The sequence below is a fragment of the Phodopus roborovskii genome, unplaced genomic scaffold (assembly GCF_943737965.1).
Source record: "Phodopus roborovskii unplaced genomic scaffold, PHOROB, whole genome shotgun sequence".
Lineage (NCBI taxonomy): Eukaryota > Metazoa > Chordata > Mammalia > Rodentia > Cricetidae > Phodopus > Phodopus roborovskii.
The window spans coordinates 40,945,479-40,972,407 of record NW_026126511.1 but is presented as its reverse complement, the minus strand read 5'-3'; the positions used below and the strand labels follow the sequence as shown (position 1 = coordinate 40,972,407).

General features: G+C 41.3%; 1 protein-coding gene across 2 annotated transcripts in view; it reads right to left on the bottom strand.

The window, feature by feature from the left end:
* Positions 1-6,394: 6,394 nt before the first annotated feature.
* Positions 6,395-26,929, bottom strand: part of Cysltr2 (cysteinyl leukotriene receptor 2) — a 28,085-nt gene continuing 7,550 nt past the window's right edge. The window contains exons 2-3 of one of the 2 annotated variants that reach the window (XM_051195398.1): positions 12,325-12,395; positions 6,395-7,950 (exon numbers count right to left, since the gene is read on the bottom strand). In XM_051195398.1, coding sequence (XP_051051355.1) covers positions 6,938-7,906 — 969 coding nt within the window. In that variant the 5' untranslated portion in view covers positions 7,907-7,950; positions 12,325-12,395 and the 3' untranslated portion in view covers positions 6,395-6,937. The remainder of the gene's footprint in view (positions 7,951-12,324; positions 12,396-26,929) is intronic. The other variant, XM_051195399.1, reaches the window with a different exon arrangement.

Below are 26,929 nucleotides of genomic sequence, written 5' to 3'. Positions count from 1 at the left end.
TGTAGGCACAGAAGGCCAATGTATCAGCCCAAGTAACCAAAGAGAGACTTCTCCCTTCTTCTGCCTTCATGTTCTCTTCAGGCCTACAGAGAATTGTATGGTGCCCATCATTTTTAAAGAAAGCTGTCTACTTGACTCAAAGCCTTAGTGTCAGTATACATCTCTCCCAGAAATGCCCTCTCAGATCCACCCAGAAGTAACATTTAACCAGATACAATCGGTTATCACACCTTAAAAATTGATGAGCAGGGCAGCCATGCTCAACAAGAATTTCCAGGTACAGCAGGTTCTGCTGTTCTCAGCTCACACCAGAAGGCACAAGAGGATCAAAATTACTTGACATGTTTTGAGGACTGGTAAAGACAAGCCACAGTTTACGAAATTGAACAGGCCTGGGCTCAAAGTTTCGAGCCAATTCCTCCCAGGCAAATCTGGTATAATTAAGATGTTTCTTCTCTTTAGCAGAGAAAATACAACTGAGCCATATGAAATAGATAATCAAGAATAAATTCTGGAGGCCAGAAAGTGGTCAGGAATACTGGCTGCTCTTCCAGGCCATCCTTGTTCCATCCTTGTTCAATTTCCAGCACTCACATGGCAGCTCACAACCATCTGTAACTCAGGCTCCAGATGATCTGATGCTCTCCTCTGGCATCTGAGGATACCATGCACACACACATGCAGACAAAACACACATATGCACAATATTTTCAACACAATTTTTAAGAAAGAGTAAGCCCTGTATCACTTTAGGACGATCATAAATTAATATTAAAATTCTAGTTTATATAGTCACTTCAGGGTAATGTTCGTTCTTGGCACAGATCTCTAGTCATTGGACTTCCCCTCACTCTGCCACCCTTGTCCTCTGTAAAAGCAGTAAGTGCTCTTAACTACTGAGCCATCTCTCTGCTCCTTTTAATTGTCAGTTTTAATAAGCAACTCAATTATTAACTAAAATAAACATTCAATAGGAACAAATGCACGCATTTCAACATAATGAGCTGTGAAGAGACTAACAATAGCAAGAAAATAGGAGTTACTACTAGGTCCCTTGAGAAATGAATTTCCAAAAGCAAGAGCAAAATACATTCACCACTCCATATTCTTAGGGAATTGGCTCCAGGATTCCACCAATACCTGTAGATTCTTAGGTCCCTCCTATAAAGCAAAGTCATGTCTGTTGATGGAATGGAGGCTGAATTAAGGGAGAGGAGATAGGAAAATATAGGGGAAGAGCAAGTAGAGAGGGTAGACAAAAAGTTTCATTCCTGGAGGGCTTTGGGGATGGGAAAATGAGGGGGTAGAGGAAGGCTTACAAATGAAAGGTGAACTAAAAGAAAAAAACTGTGGAAACCTATGATCTTGCAACCCAAGTAAGAGATAATTAGAGGGAGCATCAGAACACAGCTGGCTTGAAAGAACAGTTGGAGGGAATACTGTGGGTAAAGGTTTAAATGGGGATGGAAGCAGGGAGATAGGAGAGATGGGGTTGGGAGTAGCTTAGTCAAACATAAGGGCATATGAAGAAACTTTATGGGAATTCATTATTTTGCAAGATAATTAAGAAACATAATATAAAACAAGGTGGTTTGGTCATTGGTACCTGCATGGTGGTACAATGCTGCTTCCAGAAGATGGGTTATTTAGGGAAATCTCAGTGTCAGCAACTACGTACCTCCCTACAGGTTTCTGGTCAGGTAGGCCTCAAAATAACACCGACTGTTGCCATTGCTCTTAATTGTTCACCATAACTAATGGTAAGAACCCCACTGATGACGACACTGTCCACTTCAGTTACAGGATATTGAGAAATCAATCTCACACTGACCAGAAAACTCTCTCCCCTATTGGTAGGTTTCCCAGAGTCGGAAGGTGCTGGGTAACTTGCTAGGGAAGAAAAGATTTTTCTTCCAAAACACTTCCAAGTACATTATACACATCTATCAAACTTTCAAAGAAAAGAATTAAGAATATGAACCCTGAGGGAGAATTGACTAGATTTCAGTAGTGCTTCTATCATTGGAAAATACAACTAAACAAGTTACTCCCTGTTAACCTCTCTCTAATTCTTCAGTTTCCTTACCTATAAAACTTTCAAGTTCTTGTGTTATGTGCAAATCCACACATTTTGCTAGGAAAGTGCAGAGCATTAGTGAGTGCTAGCTGTTGCTACCTCAGGAACGCCAGTTGGGTAGCTGTTAGGCAGTGACAAATAGCAGCAGATAGTTAACCCAGCTGCCACTCTGCAGACTTGTGTGCTGTATGTGCACATATCTTTGTACACTTTTTCTTCTTGCATTTCAGACTGTCCACCTGCTACCAATGTTCCTTTGTCACGAGCAGAAGATTGCCCCAATGAACCTTCACTGCTTCCTAAGGAAGTTACCTTCTAGGAAGGTGACTCATGGAGTTCACATATACTGTTGGCACGGGGCTGGAGTTGGTAAAACCAGTTTGGAAAAGAGCTGAGCAGTACTCAAAAGACGTTATCATGAGCACATTCCTAAGTGTGGGATCTGGAGAATATTTTTATTAAATGTGTGTTGAGAGAATATTGTTCCTTAGAGCAAAATATAAGGCTCTGAGCCAGCCCCTCCTCTTCCTTATAAGGGGTCATATCCGTACACCTGAAGCCACACCCCTAGGATGTGGCCACTCCGGCAAATTCACTGGTGGCACAAGAGGTCACTACAGTTGGGGTTATAGCTCAGCTGGTACAGTGCTTAGTTAGCATGCATAAACTAGGGCATGGTGGTGCCTGCCTGTAACCTAGCACAGGAGGAGAAAACAGGAGGCCAGGAGTTAAGGTTATCCTCGCCTACATAGTGAATTCAAGGCAACACAGGCTGAACAAGACCTTGCCAAGACAAGACAACAACAAAAAACAACCCACAAAATCTTAAGTCCTCATTAACTTAAGTATGAAAAGTTAAATTGTCTGAGTGACCCAAGGGGCAACACTCTGACTGGATGTCAAACAAATGAATAACTAAATCTGAGTGAAAAAAAAAAAATTACTGTATCATTCCATTTTCCAAAACAAAATACACAAACATCTAAACAATACAGTATTTTCACACAGGCATACATGTGGTAAAATTATAAATAAAACCAAGAGTAACATGAAATTGAGATTAATGATCTCTATGGTCATAGAAGGACCGTGGCAGAACTCATAAAAGTTTAGTTCTCACAGTAAGGAGTAAGAACAGAGACCGCCATTTGATTCTCCTTTAGCTTATGTCTTTATTTGTATGAAATATGTTGTTAATAAAGAATGGATGGAAGCTTCTAGCCAAAATGCTCCAGAGCATCGTAGCTGATTTTAAGAACACTAATTTACAGCAGACTCTAAGCTAGTGAATGGGACATTTAAACTGGTCCTTCGTGCCCCAGTGAGGGACCTATACAACAGGCTGCTGTCCCTAGCCTGAGGTTATGCAACTGGGTGACGTACTCTGTGAGCCAGTTTATCAGGGAGGCCTCCCTAGTCATCAGAGAGCAGATCACAGGGGTGCACTGACCCATGCTGCCGGCCGTCTTTATGGACAATATGTCTTGCTGTGTTTACCCACACTTGGAATGCAAAGATACAGGGGGGAAAAAAAAGCTGGTGGCCTGCAAGCTGAGCCCTTAGCTCCCCACAGATATCGTCACACAGCTAACATGCCAGAGACCTCTCCAACTCCCCGTGGCAAGTAGCCTGTTTCAGGGCTGCTTCTTTTCAGCTCTCTGTAGACACTTACGTTCATGCGACTTTGATATTAGAATGTTTAAGTGCGGTCAGCATTATATCGAGTTCTTGGTTGGTGTGTTTTCCTTTGTGACTTCCATTAGCTTTTCTCCATCTGGGCTGGAGTGTCAAAGTAAGGGTTTCTCATCCCATGTTCTGTGGGCTCCCATTCTCCTATGACTGAGCCTCTATTTCCAAATGTTTTTCTAGGTAGAAAAGTGAATTCTGGACAGAAAGTGATCACAATGGTAATGTCTGCCATCTCCTCTCCTAACTCTTTTTTTTTTTTTTTTTTTCCTGGCTAGTTTGATATCCTCTTTGCTTAAGAACAAGCAGTGATCAAATCTAGAGTTTTATATATTTCTTTGCAGAGACACCTAATCCCTCAAACAAAAAGAGCCAAATCTAAAATCTCAGAGCTCCAGACCTTCACTTTGGCAAACAGACTTCTATTTTCGCCTTTTGCCTCAGAGACATTCTACCCTAGTAAGAGGTATTTTCCTGGTAGCCTTTCTGTTATCCCTATTCTTGTTCAAAAAAAAAAAAAAAAAAAAAAAAAGAGGAAACTGATTTGAAGGTTGCAATTAAATTTCATCTTAATTTTAATTTTATTTCAGCAGTACACATTCACAAATTGTTCAGGCTGACAATTACTGAAAGCAAACATCCCACGCTCATCTTCTCTCTGGAGACATCCTCTCCCAGTTCTTTTTGCCTCTCCCAGCATTTACTCCCTGTCACTAGACAGCATGCTGTGTGGCTGCTTATTCTCCCAGCTTTGGTTACCACGAATTCTCTCCGATGGAAGATGGAAAACCAAGCTCCTATACCTCTTTCCCCTACGTGCATACCAACCCCACTCATTTCCTGAGAAAGATTCTATCATAGTGTTTTTACGTGTATGTCATTCTCTGTATAAGTATTCAACTACAGAGTGTGAGCAAGTTATTATTCATGCTCTTAGCTAACACTTTTTTTCTTTAGTGTAACAATGCCTGCATTGTGCTGTTCATCTATGTGTTTGTCCCAAGCTCTCCATCTCCATGCGTGCTCCTCCAACGGTTTCTTCTTTTTGCCACTATCCCTCCCAGAGTCCCCTGGCATTTCTGCCCCTACCTAATCTTCCTGGGAGTTGTCTTCGCCTTTGCCAGGTTCCTGTTTTCTTGGCTGCCTGTCTCCTCTCAGCTGGGAGCCACACACCAGTGCTTTCTGACCCAAGTGTAAGAGTACTAAAATGCTGAGCCCTTCTCTGCTGACGACGTCTCCCTCTGTGTTGGTGCCTGGCATCTTAGGGGTTTTCCACTGGAAGTGTGTGCTCATTGACTGGTTCATAGTCAAGAATGGGACTCGACCAAGTTGGCTAGATGCTTTCTGGGAGTGCAAGGGATGCATCAGATTGTAGGCTTCACTGTCAGGTAAATGACAGCACAGATGCCCAGATTTGGGGTTGAAGGATTCCCAATTATCTGTCAACCTTTTCTGGGATAGAGGAGATTTCCTGTAGGCAGATGATCCAGGGCCTTCCTCTGACATCTGTCTGTTTTCATTCTGGTAGCTGAATAAAAAGGAAGGTCACGGAGTCCTCATTTTATACAAACACTACCTGTAGTGCCTTCCAATGTTAGAATACAACCTTCCTTCCACCCCAAACTATGTCAGAGTCCACAACTGCGAGAGAGCCCTGACTCTGTGTTTTGTTTTTGTTGTTGTTTTTAAGAAGTTTTTACATGTATGAACATTTTGTCTACATGTCTGTACAGCATGTGCATGCCCACAGAGGCCACAAGAAGGCATAAAAGCCAGTGGAATGAAGTTGCAGATGGCTGTGAGTCTCCATGAGGGTTCTGGGAACCAAACCTGGGGTCCTCTACAAGAGCAACAAGTGCTCTTAACCCCCAAACCATCCCTCTAGCCCCCAAACGTTGGCTTTCTTTTAAGGATGAGAAAGGCATGTGTATGTGCCTGACATGAGAGGGAGTTTTCATTCAGACTTTAGAGCAGCATTTCCGGAGCTTCACAAGGGTGGTGGGGGAGGGGCACCCAGTCAACATTCCCATTTAAAGCTCTGATTAGCTGTGTAGACCTGGGCCCACTTCTTAATTTCTCTGAGCTTTCATTTCTTCATCTGTGAAATCTCTGTGCTTTCTTGTGAGGGTTATATGGTTGTACAGCACCTGCTCAGGCTTCTCAGCATGGGAGTGGCACTTGACTGTCGGGGTCAACACAATGGTCATGCGAATAAATGGTAGTGTCTGTAGCCAGTTTCTGTGGAGAGAAAGGGTCTATTTCTAATATCAAGGACTTTCTTTTTTAACACCACGTCTCATGTTCTGCCCAACACTTTCCCCAAAGGCCCAAATCAAACCACAGCACCACCCCTTTATTTTAATTGGCATCCCGGTGGGTTAGTAGGTGGGAGCAATGACTACAATGGCATCAATCCAAACCCAAGCTTCAAAGTAAAACTGAGATGTAAACCCATGACTCCACCTCCTCCCTATTCCACACACTTCCCCTAGGGAAGCAATCCCAACCCCCCCCCCCAACTCTTTGATCTTCCTAATTCCTGCCAAGAAAAACACCAAAGGCACATTCTTCAATTTTGTTACTAGAACCCCTTTCTTGGGGCAAAAATGAAATTACTCTTTACCTCTCCGTATCGTTCACTCTCTCTTTTGTCTTAGTTCTCCTCCTTTTTCGCTCGCCAACATTGTCTGCACCTGCTTTGTTCCGGGCCAGTCTTCTTCTTCAAACCAAAGTCAGCTCCTGAGTTCTTAGCATGTTCTCCAAGCTGCACGGAGGCCACCAGTAGGTTTGGCTGTGTCTCAAGGGCTTTAATGGGGAAAGGATCTGGAGAAGCTGGGGTGCTTGAGGATGTCTTGAAGTTAGGGATTTAGACTGCCTAGGGCAGAGACCTAGCATAGGATCTGATGCAAAGCATGGCTTACTGTGCTGGACAATTTTTCCCAATGTCACATCTCAGCATGCAATATTCCAGTAGAAATATTTAAATCCCAACTACTAAAAATACATCTAATGACATTTCTGAAATAGGCTTTATTAGCAAAGTCGTGGTCAATTAAATGTTGGGAACCAAGATTCGTTGGCTATGATGCAAATACAAAGTAATTTGAAGGTAGACACCAAGATTCATGAGCTCACCTGAGTAGCAGCTCCTGAACTCTTAGTTCTGTTCTTCAGCTATACACAGAAGAGAAGGCCACACTTTGCCTTTGCTTTCTGTAGACGATCTTTACTGAACACATCCCTTAATCGATCTTTGAAATTCTCCCCAGCAAAGTAATAGAGAAAGGGATTGAGGCAGCTATTGGCTGCAGCCAAGGCCAGTGTGATTACCGTGGCCTTATGTAACTCATCCCCACATGAATCTGCATTCCAAGTGACCAAGTGGAGGGTCCGCAGTGCATGGTAAGGCAGGAAACAGAGGAGGAAGATGATCATGGCAATGATGATGGTAATCAACGCCTTCCTATGAGAAGCCCGCAGACCCGACTCTGGGATCTCCACCTTCAACAAGACCCGGATGATCAGGAGGTAGCAGATGGTGAGTATGACAAATGGAAGCAGGAAGCCTGCCACTAATGCAATGTGGTTCAAAATCAGTAGCTTATTAAACTTTTGGAGATTCAGTTCCAGGCATGATATAATGTTGTCCTTCTTCTCATAGCCATTCTTCAGAAGTATGGCCGAGGAAGCCATGATAAAAACCCATATGATCCCAGAGAGGATCCAGGCACTCTTAATGCTGGTGACATGGAGCAGTTGGAAAGGGTGGACAGTGGCCAGGAAACGCACAACACTTAGCACAGTTAGGAAATAAATGCTAGTGTACATGTTGACATATAAGGAATAAGACATAATTCTGCAGGCTAGATCCCCAAATATCCAGTTGGACTCTCTGAAATAATAGTCAGCCCTGAAGGGCAGGGTGCTTATAAACAAGAAGTCTGAAATGGCGAGGTTGAGCATGAAAACATTCACAGATGTGGACTTCTTGTAAGTCTGTAGGAAGATATATATGGAAAAGCCATTTCCCAAGGCTCCCCAGATGAATATGACCAGGTATATGATGGGATAAAACTCTTTCTTGAAGCTTTCTATTGTACAGTTCCTGTCACTGTTATTGCTGAAGGGCCCAGTTGGTTCCATTTCTGATATGGAGTTGGACAGAGGCTAGGACATAAATTTTCTCTCTATATTGGGTTAAAAAAAAACACACAAAAATTACTTTGTTAAATTCCACTTTTTTTTTTTCCTGATCATCGATCAAACATTTATAGCATTCATTCTCACTTGGAGAGAAGCGAGTTCCTCTGACACCCTATTCTGACCTCTACAGGCATCAGGCATACTCATGGTGGCCCTACCAGCATGCAGGCAAAACATTCATGCCATAAAACAAAAATACATTTTAAAAAGAATAGCTAAATAAAGTTCCCCAAGCAGGAAGTGATAAATTTAAAAAGGTAGCCTTACAATATTAGAAAAAAGGAAAGATCATGACGAGCAAAAGAATCCAATGACAGTAGCTTCCCTTCCCTTTTTCAAGTTTCATTGGATTCTTGAAACAAAAACTATAACACTGTCTGATATGGCTTTAAATGGATGTAGAAAAGTCATTGACTAGTGTACCTGCATGAGAGAAAACAAAGACATATAAAGGGGGTTAGGATTCTATACCTCATTTGAACTGACAAATTATGCTGAGAGATTGTGATAAGAATATTTACATGACATAATAGCAAAACTAAAAAAAAACTATACAAAAATATATCCTAAAACACTAAAGATAAATTAAAATGGAAGTGTAAAGAGTTCACATATCAGGTAACCAATATGAAGGCAGTGAAAAGAAAAAAAGTAATATAAACAGAAAAATCAAGGCTTTATAACCCCAATATAATAATACACTAAGTATCAATGGTAAATGTACAAATAAAAAGATGGGTTGGAAGATTGAAAACAAATCGCCCTCAAAAAACTCACCTCACCTCAGAGAGGTAGAGAGGTAGAGAGAAAGAGGAAACAAAAATAAGTTATTCAAATCAAAACAAGTCGGAAATGGCTCCAGATTTAAGAGCAGAAAAAATTACCACAAAACATAAAATAAAGGAATATTCTCTACTGATGAAATAACTTCTCCACTATGAAGACCCCTGAGTTCTAATGGGATGCACCAGTCAACAGAGCTATGAATAATTGAAGCAGAACTGAGAGAGTTGAGGAGGCTAATCCACAGTTGTATTAGTGACTTTAACACCATCCCCCCCCAACCACTGATAAAGAGCAAATAAGCGCACACACACACACATGCATACACTTACACACACACTCACACACATACACACACACATGCATACACTCACACACACACCACACACATACACACAAACATGCATACATTCACACACACACATACACACACATTCACACACACATACATACACTCACACACACATACATACACTCACACACACACACTCACTACACACATACATACACTCACACACACACCACACACATGCACACATACACACACATGCATACACTCACACACAAACACATACACACACACACACACACACACACACACACACACACACACACACACCGAGAAACTAAAAGCATCTACACCAACAGGTGGAATTGGCATCTACAGAACAGTTCATTCAGCAAGAGCAGCACATACTCTCTTCTCAAGTCCCCACTGAACATATCCATCACCCCCACAATTGTCCTACCTACAGCCATGTCTTGTCTTCTGGTTTGTGAACCAATGATTTTAACCAGGATCTTTGTGACCATTGGCTTGAAACAATCCATCATAACCTGGTGGCTTCACAACTGAAGAAAACAGGCTACCTTACCTCTAAAATCCATCAGTAGCCAGTTGTTTGGCAGAGAGACATAGTCCTGTACAATCTGTGACTGGTAGTTGACAAACCCAGTCTCATACAGGTCCCATGCACCCATTCACAGCTGCTGTGGGCCAGTGTTTCCAGTAGCTTTGCCATACGCAGAAGACAATGATTTGTAGCCCTTTCCCTTCCCTTCCTACTCTCATGTAGCCTCATCATGTGTTCCCTTCACTCCCAGCTCCCCTCTGAACTTCAGGCCGATGCTACTTGGGGCTGAGCACTCAGCTGTCACTTAGTGAAAGCACCTTGAATAGCCATGGATCCCTGTTTTTACTTCAAAGAGAAGCTTCTCCGAGTAATGATGAGGTTAGCATCTCTCTAGCTCAAGTGGCTAGTAGAGTAGTATGTGTGTGCCACACATTTAAAAAATATCAGTTATTTGAATATATGTATACATCTAGATATACAAACATAAAGGCATATTAATAAAAGATCTGTTGTAGATTGGTATAGAAATAATGTATAGAACAAGCAAAGTTAGAATTTGGGTCTTTATGTAAAATAAATCTTACTTTATGTCCATGAGTAATTTTTGTCAATAAAATGGTTATTTTTTGTCTTCTTCAATATTCTTTTAAGTTTTTTTCAGAAAGATCCCGTGCTTTCCCAAAAGTCAATGTTAAGTTCCTAGCAATTATTGTTAATTGTGGTTTTACAATGTTGGCAATAATTATTTCTTGACTCTAGATAGGTAGGACTTACATCTTGTCTCTTGAACAACCAACTACTCTGGACCCTTACTTTCCCAAATCCAGGCCCCAAAACCAGAATAAGAAGGCCATCATATATGTCTTTTAGAGCTCAAAATGTCTTCAGGTTGCTACAAGTGGCCTCTAACAGATGGCCTCCTTCTTCCTATGACAAGAAAGACAATGTGAATCGTCAGATTTCTAAATATCCTTTGAATTTTAATAAATTTAAAACTAATATGAGTGTTCTTTTGTCTACTCAACTTAGTCATAAAAAGCTGATAAATAAAAATAAAGGTTGACTATATTTAAGTAAAATATGTTAATAAAAATATATTCCAAGGGTTATACTGTTGTTGTTGTTGTTTTTTTTTTTTTTTAGGCTCCTCCTAAGTTGCCCAAGCACCAGTGGATGGCCATGCATGCATGTACAGACAGCAGTGATTGCACTTGCTGGGTTGTAAAGGAAAAAAAAGTATATGAAGTTGGGAGGGAGATGAGGGGCTTCAGGGAGGAGCTGGGGAGGAATGTGGAGTGGATACGATCAAAATACATTGTGTATGTTTATCCTCCAAAAGTAGATAATTAAAATTAAACACTAAAAAAGTTAATAGAAACATGTTTATTCTTAAACAACAAACTTATTGTAACAGCTACGTACCAAATGATTTTTTTCTTTTAAGAGTTTAGGTCCACAGCATCACTTTTCTTCTTAGCCACGAAAAGTCTGAACAAGCCAGCTAGGGTGTCAACTAAACTCTAAGAGGAGCATCAGACTCCTGTCATGTGTTTCGGGTGTTTCTTAGGTCTAGTGGCCCCTGTGTGTCTGTCTTCCCTAACAGTCATATCTGCTTCAGCAGGGCTTTTGGAAGCCTTAAGCCAACTTAGCTGAGTTAGCTTTGGATCCCCCAGCTAAACGTAGTAATTTCCTTGCTGCTTTTATTGAATAGGGGGAGGAATCTCCGTCACCCATCCTGTGCTGCTTTCTTGACTTTCCTCCATGCATTGCTATAACATTAAAAAATCTGTGACCACGCACCCTTCTGCTTAGAAAAAGATATCCACAGTCTGGTACCTCTATTAAGAAATCACCATACCCTCTATGGACCTTCTAGTACCTCCTCTGATGCTCCTGTCTTAATGTTTGTGTTTCACTGATTCATAACTAAAAAAAAAAAAAAAAAAAAAAAAAAAAACTAGAAATTGCTACGATTATGTTGTCACTGACTTGAATTTACTCTTGGAATATAAATTTCTCCTAGAAATAAAATGTCTGAGTGGTTGAATAAATTGGCCTCAGGTAGACCTGACATCTAAGAAAAGATAAAAGTTATTTATGCTGATGTAAAGTATATGAATTAGGATGAATTCATGAATTTATAATGGTTAGAAACAAGATCCTTTAGGTTAAGATGGGCCATACATCTAGTCCTAGACTTCGAAGGCTAAACCAGAAATTCAAGTTTGAGGACAACCTTGGCTATATAGTACTGGAAAAGGGTGGAGGATAGAGAATGACAGGAAGAGGAAGAAGGTTTTCTAGACACCCTAAGAACCTCTATAAAACAGTAAATGAACTGAATAATCATAAGGTAATTTGCTATTATAGAAGGAGCTATATTAAAAGTTACATTTCGCAAAACTGATTCAGGATACTCCCACAACAGTTAGCAGTGACATTAAGCCAGGATTGATGGGGTAATCTAAAGGATTGCAATAAATAAATAAATATAAATTAAAAAACCAGGCACACCCTGACTACAGCAACACCACCTTCATACAGCCATACGCGCAGACCATGGACAGCCAAAGCCTTGAGATCTTCTGAGCATCCATCTCCTAAAGAACTATATAAAGGTCTATGGAGTTACTCTGGTCCTAGTTTCTCTCCAGATTGCATAAGGCCTTGTCTTCACTAGACTGCTCTGACTGTAGCAATGGGAGCTGAGGAGTAGCTTACTTCTATCTTCCCAATTCAGCAAGCTCCAAGTCTTCTCTTCAGCCAAAGAAACACATCCTTCCCTGGTACCACTGTTAAAGAACAACACAGTTTTGTCTGTTACATAGAAACTTCTTTGTCATCATCATCCACAAACATCAACAAAAGTAATGAGAACCAAGGGAATTCTAAAACCTTCAGCCTGATGATGGTGGTGCATGACTTTGATGCCAGCACTAGGAGGCAGAAGCAGTTGGAGATCTCTGGGTTCCAGGCCAGCCTGGTCTACAGAGTTTCAGGACAGCCAGGGCTACACAGAGAAATCTTGTCTCAAAACACCAAAAACTAACAAACTAAAACAAAAACAAAAACAAACAAACAAACAAAAAACAGGCTGGACTTATAGCTCACTGATAGAGTACCTGCCTGGAATGCAGGATGTCCTGGGTTTGATTCCCCAGTATGATAAAAGACAAAAGAAAAGAAAACTAAAACTCTCAACCTAAGGCTGTCTCCTGCTGTGGTGGTTTGAATGAAAATGTTCCCCCATAGGCCCACAGTGCATTAGGAGGGGTGGCTTTGTTGGAGTAGGTGTGGTTGTGTTGGAGGAGGCATGTCACTGGGTGTGGGGTGGACTTTGAAGGCTCAACTACCTCTCCAGCTCAACGTCTACACACATACCAACAAGCTTCCCGACATGATGACAATGGACTGAACCTCTGAACTGTAAGTCAGCCCCAATTAAATGTTTCCCTTTATAAGAGTTGTTGTGGTCATGGTGTCTCTTCATAGCACTAGAACACTGCCTAAGACACCTGCTATGCCACTGACCTTCTCCCTCCCTCTGAGTTCCTAAGAGGGGCTTTCTTAGGGGTTGCTTCCAATCCTGGATTCATTCTTTTATTCCCCAATGGAGGACAACAGGAAAATGGTGCCTTCAAAAGACTCCCCAGGGCTTCGGTAATTTGAATACCAGATATCTGGTCTTTTGGGAATGACATTAGAGAAACACTCATAAATCTCTACAGAAAAGACCTCAAGGAAACTGTGAGAAAGAAACCGACTTCAACATTTTAACCTTGCATCATGTTACTCAATGAAAATGTCACTTGTATTCAAATACTAGGAGTGTGGTACTTAAAGAACCCTCACTCTGAATGTTAGTGGGAGTTCCCCGGGTGCTGGGTTTCACAAGTGAGCAGCCTCTGCTATAAGTTGTGTGGCATCCACTGATTATAAAAATAGGTAGATTCACACAAGGCATAACAAAACATATGTTTTGGCCATCCTCAGTCACTCTATGATCAACTTGTCCATTATTACATTGTGGTCACCTCTATTATCTAATTCAATATCCCTTCTCTCCCTTTGTCATTCTGAATCAATTATGGTCTTTTGCTGCTCAGGAGAAGAAAGCTAATTTCTTTGCATATTTTTTTAACATGGACCATAAATACTGTTCTAATTTAACTGATTGCTCCAAAAGCTTAATAACTCTAAGGAGAAAATGCATTCTAAAAATAAATTTTCTTTCCATATCCCACTGATGCATAAATTTCTGTTGTATAATCAATTCCAGACATCAGCCTTTTAATTTTTAAAGGTATATTTATTTATTGCATGTGTGTGCAATTGCAAGTGTGCAGTCATAAATGAGGACATGTGTAAGTGCCTACACACACACTCATACTCACACTTGGATGTCATACTGTGTGTATAAATCCTGGAGGAGTTTGTTCTTTCCTTCTAGAATATGGGTCCCAGAAATTAAACTCAGGTCCTCAGACATGGCTGTAAATGCCTGTTATGAGCAGTTTTCCCACCAGCCTGGTCCCAGTGCTGTGTCAGCCCCAAATAACACACAGAGATGTTGTATTAGATATAAAGCTGTTGGCCTGTTACTAGTGTGTCTTATTGGCTAGCTCTGTCTTAAACATTAACCCACTTCTATTAATCTAAGCATTTCCACATGGTCTTGGCTTACTGGAGAAAGGGTCCGGACCTTTTACTCCTCTTGGTCTTACATTTTGACTCGCCTCATCTACATCTCCCAGAATCCTCCTTGTCTCCTAGTCCCATCTATCTTGCTTTCCTATTGGCCAACAAGGCTTTATTCATTAACCAATAAGAGAAACATATTTACAGAATGACATCTCCCATCAAACGCCTTTATGGACTGAGCCATATTACCAGCCACAGCCAACATCTTATAACCATCATATATTGACTTCACATCAACAACACACTTCTGCCAAGGTCTTGACACAATATCAGAAAAAAACTAATCTTTAAAAATGAGAACAAAAACCCCATCCTCTATTTAATTTAAAAAAAAAAAAGTCATTTCATTTCAACAATTAACTCCACAAAGCTCACTCCTGTCATAATCAATGACCATTAAATGCCCCTGATAACACAGTCTGCCCTGCTGGGACAGTCATATTGACACACAAGAGCTTGTCCTGTGAGTTCGAGAAGTTCAGATATTATAACTACCACCCCTTCTATGAACCATGTTCCCTCCTTTATCCCCAAAGGATTTGGGGAAAGCTCCAAAAAAAGCAAACACAGGATATTTGAGCAAACCACTGCTGGAAGGATCCAGACCCCTATGTTAAATATGATATGAGCAGCAGTTAGCAAAGCTGGGATGATAGAGTTAGGGATAATTATCCAGAAGTTGTGTCTGACCCCAGAGAAAGGCATCCTGGATTTTGTTCTTGTTTTAAATTTGAATTTATTAACCAAAGCTGTCAGGAGTAATCAGACATAACTAGAGTAAAAATTTCTGTCTCTTCCTGCATAAATGCCCCAGAGCAGTCCCTGAGTGTGGAAAGGAAACTTGTATGACAGGGAAGAAAATACACACATAAACACACACACACACACACACACACACACACTTGAGGAGTATATACTCATTGCCTGGGTACTAGTTTCCCTGATTCCAGAATCTATTACAGAGCTAATGACCACATTTACTTCTGGAAACTTTAGCCTTCTTTTAACTCTATTTCAAATGACTAGACAGAAGCACAAAGCCAGTAATAGCTCCTTTCTCATGCTTTCCTCCTGAAACACTCTTTTTCCTTGCTTAAATGTGAGATCTTGAAGACAGAAATACCCCTTCAACAATTAAGAGACACAGAAAATAGAAATAAAAAAAATTTCTTGCTTCTAGGCCCTTTCGTGGAAACTACAGGTAGGGAGAGAGACAGGAACTCACAGAGGAATGACTTATAGTGGAGCTATGGGAAGCAGACAAAAGATCCAGAAATAGCACTATGCATCTTCACAATGCATGTGGGGTATGGTGGACAGGGAGGGTGTATTAGCTATTTGACAGGAAGCCATCACCAGGAGGTAGAAGGGTATGGCTGCCATGTGGATCAATCACACTGAGCCTCTGCGTGAACTGCTAGGACCAGAAACTTCCAAGAGTAACTGAGTCCTGATTCAGGTATGAAAAAACTAAATGTAAGTATTTATTTTAATTAGTTCACTTATGAATTGGTGGATGTAGGTATGTGTACTGGTACCCAAAGAGCCCAGAGGTATCACCTGGAGCTGAAGTTAGCAGTTGTGAGCCACCCAATCTGGGTGCTATGAGCCTAAATCTGATTCTCTATGAAAACAGTACTTACTCTTAGCTATCTCTCTAGCCCTTACAATTGAATTTAAAATATATGCTTAGGCAACATAAAATTATAAAAACTCAGCACACCAGTAATATGCACTCTCCCACAGTACAAATCCACCAATACAACTTTGTTCTATTACAGGCATTTTCATAATTACTTTTGACTAGATGGCATTGCCCTTGAGAGTCTACATAATAATCCAAAGAATAAGAAACATATAGGAAAGCACTAGTTTAAGCTACTTAGAGATACTAATTTCAGATGCAAGAGAATGTTCTCCAATTTTCCTTCAGACACTCATGTAAAAATATGACTTACAAAAATAACTGGTTTATTATTTTTTAAAAGCACATGACATACTTGGAATAAATTACCTTTATGAAACTCATCACTATGTGCAATGAATAAACACCAATAAAAATCTTAAGCTCTAAGAAAACTATCTGGTATGAATATTGTCTCCATTAGGGTTTCTATTGCTGTGAAGAAACCATAACCATGGCAACTCTTATAAAGGAAAACATTTCATTGTGGTGGCTGTTTATAGTTCAGAGGTTCAGTCCACTATTATCATGGTGGGGAATGGTGCCTTGCAGGCAGACAAGGTGCTGAAGAAGCAGATGAGAGTTCTTACACCTTGTGGGCAACAGGAACATGGGAGAACTCAAAGTCCACTCATATAGAGACACACTCCCTGCAACAAGGCCACATCTTCCAATAGTGCTACTCCTTGTGAGCTTATGGGAGGCGGAGGGGCAATTACATTCAAACCTCCACAAATATAATGTGAAAAACATGAGTCCCATGAGATGCTTTGCTAAAGGAACAGCCATGGCCAAATCAGCCTGAGAAATACAACAATCTCTAGTTACCCTGGTGGAATACCACCTAGTGAAGAGATCCAGTAATAAGTGGGATCTGGGTCTAAGTGTTTTTACGCACTCACTATCAGGTAAATTAGCATTTCTAAGCCTTGAGATTGTGCTTGCTTCCTACGGTTATTAGCAAAGTACCATAAGCGTGGTATCTCAAAACACCAGAACTTTATTCTTACTCTTTTATGGCCCTAGGGGCTACATGTCTGTACTCAAGTTGTCAACAGGGCTATGCTTTATTCAAATACTGGAAAGAGCAATCTTTTTTTGTTATTTTTGCTGTCTAACCTCTGGTAGAAATCAGCAGTCTTTGGCAATCCTTGGTCCACAGACATACCATTCCAATCTGTATGATCAGAAGGAGCTGTTTGATTTTGTTGTCTTTCTGCATCTTGAGGTCATCTTTCTACATGTGCCGGTGCCTCTGGCCCTTTTGTGGGAAGCTTGAGCCCATAGCATACTGAGCTCACTTTCCCTGGTGTTATATCACCTTGTCCTAACCTGCATTGCCAATGGTTCTATCTCCATATAAGGTTGCACTTATAGATAAATGAAGTTAAATATGCGTGTATGCTGTTGTGCATGACATGATTCACCCCACAGCAGGGATCTATCGGTCAACATTATGAAATGATTGTGAGGAATATACAAGAGACAGAAAGGATGTGCTGCAAGTGACTCTGGGCCCTGGCTTAAGTCTCCCTCACTGCTCCACCCTCACAAATGACAGTAGAAATGAGCTAACTTGGATCCCAGTCGTTTCCCTGGTTACCATTTCACTGGTTACATGGATGAATTGCTCAACTCTCACGCTAGCTTGAGTTACTGAGAACAGATTCTCCTTGGTGTTTTTTTGTTTTGTTTTGTTTTGTTTTTTGTTGTTGTTGTTTTGTTTTGTTTTTAAGTACACTCCATGGAAATACCAATTACTCTCAGGTTATTCTAGTAAGTTTACAGGGGAAATTTGTCAAGCACTCCCTCCCTTTACCCCAAGTCTATGCTGATATTGGAATAGGGGTTCTGTTGGAATCAAAACAAAATCTAATACCTAAGAGGCCAGAGAAAGGTCTAAGAATGTAGAGAGATTTGCATGCAATCATGTCCTTAAACTCATTTACATCAATGACCTCATTCCATCTAATGTACCACGGAGCTAGTATGATGAGAACGGCCTGGGTTAGGCCACAGCCCTGGCCTCTTCCCTCACAGACGTGTGTCTGGACTTAAAGGACACTATCAGTTACAGTTCCTTCAGGGAAGAACTTATCATCAGCATGGCATGGGAGCCGGCAAATATGACCACATGCAAAAGATCATCAAAAAAGATGGGTCCACCAAGGAACAGATAGGAACAGACACATCCACCACGTACGCCACAGGAACTCCTTGAGGACTTAGGAGAAAATGCAGACTTAGCACCTGACCACAATAGAAACAGTGAACTCTGTAGCTAGAAAGAGGTCAGGTCAGTGCAGGCAGGCCATGAGTGCTAAAGAGTGTGCGTATATGGACAAATGTTTCAACACAGAGATGCTGGTCCATGGTGAATATGGGAGACCACGTCCACTGGTGAATTGAGGAACAAATCTCAAGAATAAGAAAGAAGGTTATTTTGTAACCATAGAGGGTACAATGCCCTCATGTTATGAGCAGTTTTTCCGCCAGCCAGGTCCCAGAGCTGTGCCAGCCCCAAATAACACATAAAGATGCTGTATTAGATATAAAGCTATTAGCCAGTTACTAGTATTTCTTATTGGCTAGCTCTGTCTTAAATATTAACCCATTTTTATTAATCTAAATATTTCCATGTGATCTTATATTACTGGAGAGAGGGCCCTGAATTATTCTCTCTTGGTCCTACATTTTGAATCTCCTCCCTACTTTTTCCCCTTTCCTCCTAGTCTCCTCCTCCCACCTATCTTGCTTTCCTATTGGCCAACCGTGCTTTCTTCACTAACCAATACAAGAAACATATTACAGAATGATGTCTCCCATCACCCTCATGCTCACAGAGAAGCACTAGGGAAGCCAGGAATGTTAAATGCATAGGGTTGTCTCCTCATTGGAGGAGATGTGTATCTGCTTTCCACCTAGAAGGCTGGGAATAGATGTGTTAATAGCCAGGTGACCTGTGCTATCTGAATCTCCCCAGACTGTTCTGCTTATCCCAGACCTTTCCTCCCTAGACCTTTCTCTTGAGCATTGTTCATGAGTCAATAGAACCCATTCTTGGATGACATGCCACCTGTACTTTACATCTTGCTGCCCTCTGCACGATCCATATGTCCTAGACCACACCAGATCCTTCCCTGGGCCCTTAAGTTGTAGAACCCATGTTTATTGAAGAGGTCATATGTACTTTGCAAATGAGTTTCAGTGCAGAAATACCTTAAGCTTTACTGTGCACACAGAATTGAGATCACAGTTACCCGGAGACTTTTTTCCAAACTTGTGCCATACTTACATGTTCACTGTCTGGCGTCAGACTCTAGAAGTTTGAACCAGCACTAGCTGCTCAGTCACGCTGAATCCGGTCTCCTTCTTGCCTCATGTGGATCTTTGCTCTGCCTTTGTAGCGACTGGAGGGACCCCCACATAGAACCAGGGTACAAGACAGGATCAAATCAACACCAAGGGTACCACTGAGTACCACATCTGCTTTGATTCCTTCACCTGAATTGGGTGAGTTTGCAAAACCACATTGCAGTAGCCTTTCACTACACTGTAGATGAGGAGGAAAAAAAATGTGTGGGGGGGGAGGGGTCTGCCTGAGAGATGTGATTTTAAAACCAGCAGCAACAGCAGCCAGTCCAATGAAGTGACAGGAAGCTGAGAAATACATGAAGAGGTATATGGAAGACACATTGTGGAATCATTTGGAATAATTTCCACTTTCTCACCTGAGGTAGAGAAGAAAGAGCAGGCCCAACTTACTCTACTGAGAGAGGAGCTCCGAATTAAGAAAGGATAAAGCTGACACCTACAGCCACTCTGGCAATAAAGCAACACAGAGAAACTGGACAAGACAGCAGCAGATGGAGAATGCCATATATGGATCAGGAAGACAATCAGACAGGGTGGGTGGCCAGTCAAACGCTGATGGGATGGATAGCAAAACTCCAACTGTTCTGAAGCTCATAGAAGTTGCTTTTATTTATACTTTTCTCCTGCCAACCGGCCACTTCCCAAATAATTGACTCAGAGGCTTACTATTATTTATAAATGCTTGGCCGATCGCTCAGGCTTATTACTAACTAGCTTTTACATCTTAATTAACCCATATCCCTTATTTACACTCTGCCACATGGCGTTTCCTTTATCATCTGTTACCTCTGCCCTTCTCTTTCCCATCATCCTCAGTTTGGTCACACCACCTACACCACCTTCCTGGCTATGGGCCAATCAGCATTTTATTAAACCAAGTCAAGTGACAAATCTTTACAGTGTACGAGAGGATTCTTGCACAGCACTTCTAAGCATTAAGTATTGTGAACTGAAATTCCAGGAGCAAAGCCACACCCCTGTTAAAGGCTCTACTCAGCTAATGGACTGACAAGGAACTGAACAGCACAGATCTAAAGTCAAGTTTATCTTGTGCTGTCTTTACTCCCCTCAATAGCCATTAATTGCGAACAGGGTCTAGTTTGGTCTTATGCAGGTTCCCCTGCTGTCAGTCCAGAGTCAGTGAGCTCCCACTAGCTCAGGTCAGCTGATTCTGTGGGTTTCCCCAAACTGGTCTTGACCCCTTTGTTCATGTTATTGCTCCTCCCTCTCTTCAGCTGGATTCTGGGAGCTCACCGGCCCAGTGCTTGGCTGTGGATCTCTGCATCTGCTTCCATCAGTTACTGGATGAAGGTTCTATGATGATAATACAGGTAGTCATCAATCTGATTACATGCGGAGGCCAGTTCAGGCACCCTCTCCACTGATGCTTAGGGTCTTCGCTGGGGTCATCCTTGTGTATTCCTGGGAATTTTCCTAGTGCCTTCTTCGATAGTGCCATAACGATGCCCTCAATCAAGATATCTCTTCCTTTCTCCCCTTCCCCTCCGGTTCTACTCCCCCCCCCACACACACACACATACACACACTCCCAGTTTCCTCCAGAGACCTTGTCTATCTCCCCTTTCCAGGGGGATCCATGTGTGTCTCTTTGGTTCTCCTTGTTATCTAGCTTCTCTGGGGTCATAGACCATAGGTTGGTTATCCTTTGCTTTATGTCTAATATCCACTTATGAGTGAGTATGATGGGAGTCATTCTGTAAATATGTTTCTCTTATTGATTAATGAATAAAGTCCTATTGGCCAATAGGAAAGCAAAATAGGCAGGACTAGGAGACTAGGAGGAGAGAGGTAGAAGTAGGGAGGAGATTCAAGATAGAGGACAGAGAGAGCAGAACTCCTGGCCCTCTCTCCAGTAAGATGAGACCACATGGAAATATTTAGATTGATAGAAATGGGTTAATATTTAAGATGGAGCTAGCCAATAAGAAACTAGTAACTGACCAGCAGCTTTATATCTAATACAGCATCTCTGTGTGTTATTTGGGGCTGGTGCAGCTGTGGGACCAGGCCAGTAGGAAAAAACTACTCATAACATGAGTACATGGTGTGTTTATCTTTTTGGTACAGGGTTACCTCGTTCAAGATGGTTTTTTCTAGTTCTGTCCATTTGCCTGCAAATTTCAAGATGTCATTGTTTTAAGATGCTGAGTAATACTCCATTTCTCTATCCATTCTTTAATTGAAGGGTATCTAGGTTGCTTCCAGGTTTTGGCTATTATGAATAATGTTGCTATTAACACAGTTCAACAGATGACCTTGTAGTATGAATGTGTTAAGATAACTTTTTTGACTGATTACAGACTTGAAGAAAAAAACAAAAAAATCAAGGTCTTTTCTTGGCCAATCCAAAATAAGACACAACTCACAACTCTAAAAACTTACTTGCCTCTAAAAAAAAGAAACATGAAAATTGTTATTTTAAAACCTGCTCAGTCTTAAAGGCTTACAAAAAAAAATAACTTACAGTTTACAGATAATCCCCATAAGCATTGGATTGTTTCTCTTTAACATGAACTTAAGATAAAAATTTATTATTTATGTATTATTTATTTATCTGTGCCCCTTTAGCTTTAAAGAGGGGTAAAATAACTTGAGAAAGTAGTCATTAAATGACTCTCCTATCTACTACTAAGGCAAACAGACCAAATGTAAAAGAGGAATGTTAAAGTGTAGAGACAGAAATGTCTGGCTTTCATTTGTTTTCAGTTGCCTTATAGACCTCATTTTTTAAAATCCTATTTAGGAAAAGCAAATTCTAGGTTGTTACAACAAAACTTACATTTTAACACATGGTTAACTTAAATTTGTTAAAAACAACATGTAAGTGTCACCATGTTTGGAATGTATTTATAACTATACAATATTAAAGATACAGAGTGGTAGTGTTAGCTTCCTGGGTTTTCGTTTGGAGTGTGGTTCTTATTGTACTGGTTGGCCTTGTGCCAACTTGATACAAGCTAGAGTCATCAGAGAGGAAGGCGCCTCAGGTGAGAAAATGCCTCCATGAGATCCAGCTGTAAAGCATTTTCCCATTTAGTGATCAATGGGGAAGGGCCCAGCCCATGGTGGGTGGAGCCATCCCTGGGCAGGTGGTCCTGGGTTCTGTAAGAAAGCAGACAGAACAAACCAGGAAAAGCAAGCCAGTTAGCATCTCCCCTCTATGGCCTTTGTATCAGTTCCTGCCTCCAGCTTCCTGCCCTGTTTGAAATCCTGTCTTCACTTCTGTCAATGATGAACAGTAATATGGAAGTGCAAGCTGAATAAACCCTGTCTTCCACAACTTGCTTTTTGGACATGATGTCTCATTGGAGCAATAGAAACCCTAACTAAGACAATTGTCAAGACAGAAAAAATGGTGTTCCCTGAAAATTTTCAGGGAAAATAAGAGAGGAGACCTCAAGGAGGAAATACTCACAGAAGATACAGTGTATTTTCAGTGAAAACAATTTAAGAAAAAGTCAACACTTTTACATGAGAAAGGATTTTATGTAACAAAATAAAATTTTGTTCCAAGACAAAGGATTGTTCCAGAGCAAAAATAAATAAATAAATAAATAAATGATGATGACACAATAAGGCTAACAAATGTCATCAAAAGCTTGTGGGCTATATCCTGGCTCCCTAGTCCCTACTTCACATGACCCCAACTGGGGTCAGATCTACATGACCCCAACTGGATGGCATTCCCCTACATATGGAATTGGGGTGGGGGGATGGGAGGGGAGGGTGGTTGGAATGCATGTGAGAGGGCAGAGAGGGTAAAAGGGAGGGAAGGAGGGAGGGAGAGAGTGAGGGAGGGAGAGAGTGAGTGAGGGAGGGAAGGAGGGAGGGAGAGGGAACTGGGATCGACATGTAAAATAATAAATTAAATTTAAAAAAAATGCTTTGACTCCAAAATTTAAGTTGAAGGACAAGTTCTGGGGAAAAGGATTTCTATTTTTGTTTCCACAGAAAATGAAAAGCTGTGGATTCCTTCCAGACTAATGTGGTTTGATCACACCAGACTGCCTGAAACAGAGTACAAGGTGATCCTACATTCAAAACAGCTGGACATAGCAGCCTTACAGACTACAGCCAGGATTTCTGAATCTTCTTCGAATCCCCCATGACAGCGCCCCTTACCAGCAGGAAGTAGTTTGGAAAGAACGACGCCCAAATTCCCAAATATTGTGTATAGATGTTTGTTTTCATTTAATTGGACTTTGTTATATAAAATAAATAAAAAAAGAAAGAAAGAAAAAAAGCTTGTGGGCGTTGGCATTTAAAGACAAATGCCACTTGTGTAACTGAGTTTGCTGTGGTAGGCTAGTAAAATTTCCTATGGTCACCTTGCTATTCTAAGGGAGAACTGGGCTGACTCCCCATTTATAATAAGAAAGTTACCTTAAATATTGTTCTTCTCTTAGTAACATGTATAGAAAAACTGGTTTAGAGAACAAGGGTTACCAAACGAACAGTTAAAACTTGATGATGAGATTCAGTTAAAAGCCAGTTTCGCTCTGGATTATGCCTTCACTTAATACACCGGCCCTTACTGTGTGCGCATCAGAGCAATGCTATTACAAGAATTACTACTTGTGGCATTCTCGATACATTAAATAATAATGACAAATGTAATTTAGTACAGATAGTAACAGCTATTTGAAAAATGTGTCCTAATGTAGAAACTGTTCATTGCATCATGGTCATCTGTTCTATGGGCTGGCGGTTAATTCAACAAATGACACTGACGATAAAAATTGACTAAGGCTTAAGCTATCTTGATATTTCCATCACTTTTTCTAAATCTATGGCTTGCACTTTTGGGAAGCCTCAATATAAATATGGGGTATCTTATTAAAATGGACAGAAGAGGGCTTAGAGAGATGGCTGAGCACTTAAGAGCACTTGCTGCTCTTGCAGGGGACACCTACATGTTGACTCACAAGCATCTATAACGCCAGTTCCAGGGGATTCGATGCCCTCTTCTGGGTACACATCAGTTCACAGGTATATAAACACTAGGCAAAACACTCATGTACATAAAACACACACACACACACACACACACACACACACACGACAGAGGATTGCACAAACCATCTCAGCTAAAGAGTGGCATTAGACATGCTCGTAAACATGATGTTTATGAATTCAGCTTTGATTACACCTATTACAGAGGCTTCCCATGGCAAACTCCCTGAGGACAAAGAACTAGAGGAGTGACAACCAAATGCACATGATGTCACCAACTAGAAAAGGGACCAGTTGAAGACTCAGGTCAGCTTGGAGGGAAAGGACTCTAGGAGGAGCTTCTAACCACTACCTGCCTTGCAGAACTTCAGAAGACAAACTCTCAGATTGATATTTCTCATCTCAGACTTAGTAACGTCAAAGAACACACTACACAGACCCCAGGAAACTGGATGATATTTATCTCAACTACATCAGCAGCCAGTGGAACACCCCATGTAACAGAACATCCAAACCCTCTAACACATGTCTGCTAGCTCTTGATTCTTATGCTTTGAATTCTTTTCTTTTTAGATACTTTTTTAAGTCATTTAAGATATCTGGAACTTTCTTGGGTATATTCCTAAGTGAGAGGAATAATGCTAATTTTGGTCTTAATGAAGCTATGCACCTTTTTGTTTGGTTGGTTGGTTTTTGATTTTTGAGACAGAGTTTCTCTGTGTAGCCCTGAAGAACAAGCTGGCCTTTAAACTCACAGAGATCTGCCTGCCTTTGCCACCTGAGTACTGGAACTAAAGGCATTTACCAGTACCCATGACTGTATTAACTTTTATTAATCATGTTTTTGCTGTAACTAATTCTTATCCAGACCACCAGCTTTCCTTAATTCTTCATATTTTGAACAGATTTTCCCCCACTGCATTTGTTAAGGAAGTCTCTCACAAGTCGTTGAAAATGAGACTACAGTAAATGGAACAGATGATCTTCAGTTCCGCAAGTGCTGCAGGGATTTTCACTGCTAGCTGAGTCATGGAGGGCAGACCAGTCTCTCTCTGAAGACACCTAGACTGATAATCTCCTGGCCCCAAATGACTAACAGGAAGGTAGCTTGTACACATGTGCTCACCAGAGGGGCAGGAGATCGTATCATCATTTTAGTATTTGAAACTTAGAAATCATTTCTGGAATTTCCCGTTTCCTATTTGTGAGCCACAGTTGACCACAAATAGCTTAAACCATGGATAGGGAAAGACTTCCATACGTTTCCCATGAAATTCTGGAGGAAGAGTCCTTCTACGTCTGTCTGTATAATCTTTGTCCTCCAAGTTTGGTTTTCTACTTTTAAAATGAGGCTAATAAAGTTAGTTCTTTAGGACTGTTCTGGGTTTAAAGTGAAATGATGAGTTAGCTTTACACTGCTAACCAAATGCTAGTTTCTCTCTTTTACCAGCTCTGCGACCTGCTGTACACACAGACACTCCTGAAGCCCAAGGTTAGTCCTTCACATGCTTTGGTAGATGCATCCCACTGACTGTAGAAGGAACAGCGTCCTTCCGCCATACTCAATTCTGCCAGGCCCTTGTGTGAGAGATCTTGTTTAACTGCACCATTCACCAATGGGTGCTGCCATACCTCATCCTTGGGGCATGTGTGTTCCAACACAGAAGTGGGATTTGATGGTCCAGGTGAATCCACAGTCATGTTGAGTCTCTCCTCTTCCCTTACATCTAATCTATTAGCTGTGGGGTTGGTTCCTCTGCAGTAAGAGGCTTTTGTTTTGATAATGCCCTGCGGTTCCTAACTCTCCTCACAATTTTGCTTTTTCACTTTATCCCCATGCTTCAGAATGTAAGTGGATCTTACTTCCCACAGGTACTGCACACTTCACCAAGGAACCTCCTGCTTTACAGTCCTTACAGATAGGATCACTTACTTTTCTCCATGCTGTGAACAAATAATGCCTGGCAAAAAGCAACTTAAGGATGGGAGGGTTGATTTGGGGCCATGATTTAAAGGTTTATAATCCATCATAGGCAGGAAGGCAGGGCAGCAGGAACACAGAATAGCTGGTCACATTCAATCCGGTCAGGAAGCAGAGAGCAGACAAGAAGTAAAACCCAAATGAAACCTCAGAGAGGTCACAGAGCCAAAGCTGCATCATATTAGCTGAAGCACCTTGAACAAGTGCTTCCTGTATCTGCAAATGTCGTAGTGGATGCAGCTAGCAGGAAGGTGAGGGTTTGGTGGTATATACTGCTGTTATTCAGTTTCAAATGTATGACTTAGGAAAACTATTTGGTTACTCAAACAGGTCTGAACCAGAGAGGGCTGCAAGTAAGATAAGTAAGCATGCCACCACCATCTGGGGGTCAGAGGCATCCTGACTACGGTCAAATTGCATGACTACACATTAACCAAGCCCCAGGCCCCTATCAGAGGAAGAGTGGCCACTGTCACAAAGCCTACATCATGTTTGTTCCACTCCCACAATGATTATGGTAATATTAACTAACCCTGCTTCCTTGAAATAATACAAGATCTCCTCTTGCCTCTGAAGCCTGTAAGAGTAGCCACCTTGCTTTGTCGGGCAGG